Source organism: Melanaphis sacchari, unplaced genomic scaffold, assembly GCF_002803265.2.
Source record: "Melanaphis sacchari strain LSU unplaced genomic scaffold, SCAv2.0 Contig47_pilon_pilon, whole genome shotgun sequence".
NCBI lineage: Eukaryota > Metazoa > Arthropoda > Insecta > Hemiptera > Aphididae > Melanaphis > Melanaphis sacchari.
The window spans coordinates 14,182-19,271 of NW_020271320.1; the positions used below are offsets into that span (position 1 = coordinate 14,182).

The 5,090-nt window shown below is 26.3% G+C and overlaps 1 protein-coding gene across 1 annotated transcript; it reads right to left on the minus strand.

Moving 5' to 3' along the window:
- Window positions 1-1,159: 1,159 nt before the first annotated feature.
- Window positions 1,160-4,834, minus strand: LOC112598349 (cyclin-K-like). Its single transcript, XM_025344773.1, has 7 exons — window positions 4,607-4,834; window positions 3,808-3,939; window positions 3,636-3,741; window positions 3,509-3,566; window positions 3,163-3,335; window positions 2,281-2,436; window positions 1,160-2,169 (listed from the first exon to the last, which is right to left on the minus strand). The coding sequence occupies exons 1-7, from the start codon at window positions 4,823-4,825 to the stop codon at window positions 1,277-1,279; spliced, it is 1,737 nt and encodes a 578-aa protein (XP_025200558.1). The 5' UTR covers window positions 4,826-4,834; the 3' UTR covers window positions 1,160-1,276.
- Between the last annotated feature and the right edge of the window lie 256 nt (window positions 4,835-5,090).

The following is a 5,090-nucleotide window of genomic DNA, read 5'->3' on the forward strand; positions in this document are numbered from 1 at the left end:
ACTATTAAATAAATGTTTTTGTATTATCTACTTTTTCAAAATATTATAACTATGATTATAACAATTAAATTTGGTTTAAAAATTTGCATTTTATATTAAATTTTATTTTGTAAATACATTTAAGAATATACCAGGTTAAAATAATTTATATTTAAAACTACATAATTTTATAAATTCCTACTTAGAGCGGCATATATTTAAAAGTGTTTCAAAATGTTTTAATAATAATTGAAAAAAAAATCATTCAAACCAACATTACATTTATTTCAATGTTGATTCTAATATTATTATATATTTTCTTCTTTGTGGTCTAATAATTTTAAAAGATTATATTAAATATAATTTGTACATGAACATATTCTTAAAATTTTCATTTCTATTATTTAAATTAAAAATTGTTGAGAACAACATAGATATGTTTTATACAGCTACCTAAAAAACATATTAAAAATTAACCTCATATCTTTAAATAAAACTCTATTTATGTAATTAATTATGTAAGAAAGTTTATTTTTTCACCAACTATTTTTAATTTAAATTCTTTTTAAGTCACATCCATAGATCTTAGTATAATGGTGCACAATTATTTACAACAATTTTTGAACTAAATATTTCTGTAATTGAATAATAATTAAAATAAAACTTTTAAGTGTTTTAGACAATGTTTTTTTATGATTATCTTAGTTAATTTTATTATTTTGTAATTGATTAATTTAACTATTGTATTTCAAATTATTTTCTTGATTTTATCTTTTATAATCTTATCTCTGTTAAATTAATAATAAATAATATTTTCTAACAGAAAATAGGTGTTAGTGTACTAGGTATAGTACACTTGGTATACTTGTGAAAGTTTTAATCAAATCAAACCGCATGTAAAAAATAATATAATTTAATATTGTTTTTATGAATTATGCAGAACATTTCTCTAATTATGCTCGTTAAGCCCGTTAATAATTATTTATTAGTTATATTTAAAAAATATATATGAATACAAACATTTAAATACACCAATTGTAACTTAATAAAGATGTATGTAAATTTAACTTATTTACAAGATTTAGAATTTTAGAATTAAGTCCTTTACATTTCAGTCATTAACCAAAATAGTATACTATATAAATGAGATAAAAGTTAATGGATATATTATTATATTATTATATACTTAAATTCCAATAATCAAAAGACATGAGTTACAGAATACATCTGAAATCTTAAAAATATTTGTCTAAATTACTTTTAATTGTGCATAAACATACATTATAAAAGAGCAACACTATCGTCTTTGATATGGATGATGTCGAACTTGTCTGTTTTTGTGTCGAGACTGAGAATAAAGTTGACTACTGTTGTCAACATGATGTGGACCACTTTTATTGCGGTCATGTGGACCATCATCAACAAAATATTGAGATCCATTACCATAGTTACCACCAACAAAGACACCATCTCGATTAAATACACGATTGTCATTGTATTTTTGTCCGTTTTCTTGCCTATGAAATTCACTTAATAGCTGTTGTTGTTTCTGTGTCATGTTTATACTTTGATTGTAATTTTCACCATAAAGCTGTCTCTGAGAAACAGATTCACCAATGAACTGAATAGAACCCATCGTTTCGTGTGGGGGATACTGTTCAGGCACTGAAGAAATCATATTCTGAGACAGAGAAAACTTAGAGTTTGCGTACGATTTAGCTGTATTTTGAAGTGAAAGATAAGAGTTCATCGGAAGAAAGTGATATGGTGATAATGGTGGTTGCGGTTGCATGTTTGGTAATAGCAATTGAGTAGAAACATCTTGTTGCATTAACATTTGATTTGGTGCTGGTGAAAAGGGTTGGTTTGATGGAAGTGTTGGTAGTGGTGGCGGTGGTTGTGTTGGTGGTGGTGGTGGTGATGATGGCGTTGTACGTAGAGGTGGTTTTTTTAATGGAAGTTGAGGTATTATTTTCATGGACAACTGTTCTAATAACAACTTTGGTGGTAAGGGTGGTGGTGGCAAAAATGGTTTTTGAATATTTTGCGGTTTTGGTGTAACATTAGAAATTAATGGTTTAATTCCTGGTGGCATGGGTAATGATTTCTTGGCCAGCAAAGTATCCGATGTAGTCATTAATTTCACATGTTTGTTTATAGCTGCTTCTATCTCTTGTTCAGATGTGAGCACTGCAAAAAAAAAACAATGATACAAAAAACATTCAAACACTATAGATCTAAAATATTCCGTTAAAAGTCTTATTACAACAAAATAAATATAGTGCATAAATAAAAACTCACTGCATCTTTTAGCATTTTTTCGCAACAATAGTTTCTGATTAATGGATTGTGAGGGTACAACTTTCTTTGGAACAATTAATTTGTCTTGACTTGGGGGTAATGGTGACGTTTCCTTATTTGAATTTGAATAAACATCCAGAATTTTATGACATATATCTAAAAAAATATAAATTTATAAGTTGACTAATAAATTATACATGATATACCGCAAAAAAAATTCTCACAACCTACGATGATGAAAATTTAAAACTGCTAAAAATCTTTTACATAGAAGCAAGGTTTTAATTTTTACTCTTACATTGATCAAACTTTTGAAAATGCAGCCTCTTTAAAAATAGCAGTTAATATCGTTAAAATGTTGTGGCTATGCCCTAAGCTAGTTTCAAGACTATAGGTTTTAAATTATTAACCTGTACAATGTTAACGTTATTTTCAATGAATATATTTTATGTTTTTAATACAAACTACAAATTCCATGATTAAGAAAGATTCACCATAATACTTCACATATGGTAGTTCAGGTCTAAAAATAAAGGTGAATAATTTCTTTTCGTATTTTGTTTAAAAAAAATAGTTCGATATTATTTTTCCAAAAATTTAAATAATTGGTAAAATATTATTTAAACTAGTGGTGAACTAAAAAAGATCACTCAGACTTGATTCAAATTAAATTAAAGAAAAATATGCTAATCTTAAAAATCATTTGAAAAAAAACTTGAAACTCATCAATGCACAAATGTCCAAAAATAAAGCACAACAACCCATTATGATTATTATTCTAATTAATAAATGTATAGTGCATAAAATTCTACTAATTTATTTTTAGTTCTGGTAAAACTATTAATATATTTTTTTTATTTTTAGTGTTTTAATATAACTAACCTTCAATTAAATCCTTGTTCAATCCTTCAACAAACATATCCCACCAATGTAATTGATTTGGAGTACGATCCTGCCAATCTACAATTTCTAATTTACTCAGTTTACATGCTAGATATATTAATGAAATTGCTATAATCTCTGGTTCCCATTGAAGACAAAGTGTTGTACATAAGCTGTAATATATAATTCTTACTTTAGAAACAAATGTAATTAACTGATCAAGATCAGAGATAGACTCTCATTTTTATTTTCCTTTTTTAACAATCAAATTACAAATTATTTTTACATTAAAAATATATATGATATATAGATAGTCCATCCCTGAAGTCAAATTGATAGTTTTTACCTGTCATTTATAAATGTCCAAGCCATTTGTACTGTTTTAGTCAGTTTAGTTTGATCACCTGTTGAATAAAAATTAAAACGATATAAATATTAAAAATGAAAAATAAATAATAATAAATATTACCTACCTTTAAAACATTTAGCATATTTTGATATAAATCGATATGGATGATCAACTTTTAAATCAAATTTAATTGTTTTTAATAATTTATGCTCGATTATCAATAAATCTTCCTAAAATATTTAAATATTCAAACCATTAAAATGGTATTTTACATATTTAAATAGTAAAAAACTAACCTTTGGGTTTTTTCCGAAGTTTTTATATTTGTGCTTAGGTAATATTGTTTTAGCCAAATTTAGTATGTCTTTACTTTTTTTTGGCGTTTCTTCTACTTTACCCGCAAGAAAAAGACAACAGCAAGCTGTAAGCTGAAATAAAATATTGCACACACATCAAATTTATATAATGTAGTTCAATAAGTTAATACTATACTAGATAACAAAAAATTCATAAAAACTATGAATAATTAAGACATACCAAAAAATAATTGACTATAACACATTGTAGTTTACTTTCTTCTTATTAATTATATTATTTTAAGAATTAATAATTTAATAATAAAAATTAGTTCAAAAATATGTAAAAAAAATTATTTTACAGGTAATGGCATTAAATTTAAAAACAAACAAAACGGTTTAGATACCAGTTCAGCATATAATGGTTTCCAAAAGCCATGTTAAAAGCATGTACCTGTTATACTTGTAAGTACTTCTGTGTTAATTTTTAACTTTAAATCGACTAATCTTAATGTTATATTGTTTACAGATACTGCAATATAATAATATAAATAATAAGTTCATTGCTGCAATGGCAGCAAAATACAGCCAGATATAATTTACTGCCACCGCAACAATGTAAATAGGGGTTAGTATCGATGAGATTTGCATTGCATTACATGATCGCCTTTGAAGTGACAGGTAATGTTGTCAAACATAAATACTTTTTATAATCACCAGGCAATAAATTCTTTGAAAGTTTTAATTAATTATTTTGACGGCTGAACCATTAATAAAATACAAAGGTTGGTAGACTCACATATCTAGGGAACGTTTTGAACGAATGAAACATGTAAAAACGATGAAAAAAAACAACACCAGTAGCCATCGTGTTGTAGCCCAAGCCCATCTTAGTGCTAGCATCTATGATGAACTTTGCTCCATCTTGACGATACTGGGTCTCCTTCTCATGCGGTATGCCATCTTGAGCAGAGGGGGTTCGAAGTAACTCGTCTTTATCAAAATACCAACAAGACATTGTTGTTGTATTCAGCAGATCTGCAAAGCATAAATTATGGGTATGTTATTTTTCAATCGGATATCAGTGTCATATGTTGCATATTATATTTCATATATTATTTATAATCATAAATATAGTGATGCGAAATTAAAAAAAACGAATCAAACCAACAGTTATTTGAGCACAGTTAATGTAACTGTGATTAAAGTAAAAAAATTAGTGTTTTCTTTATGCAGCGTAAATAAGAGGTAGGTACGAATATATACATATTTTTTGTATATGT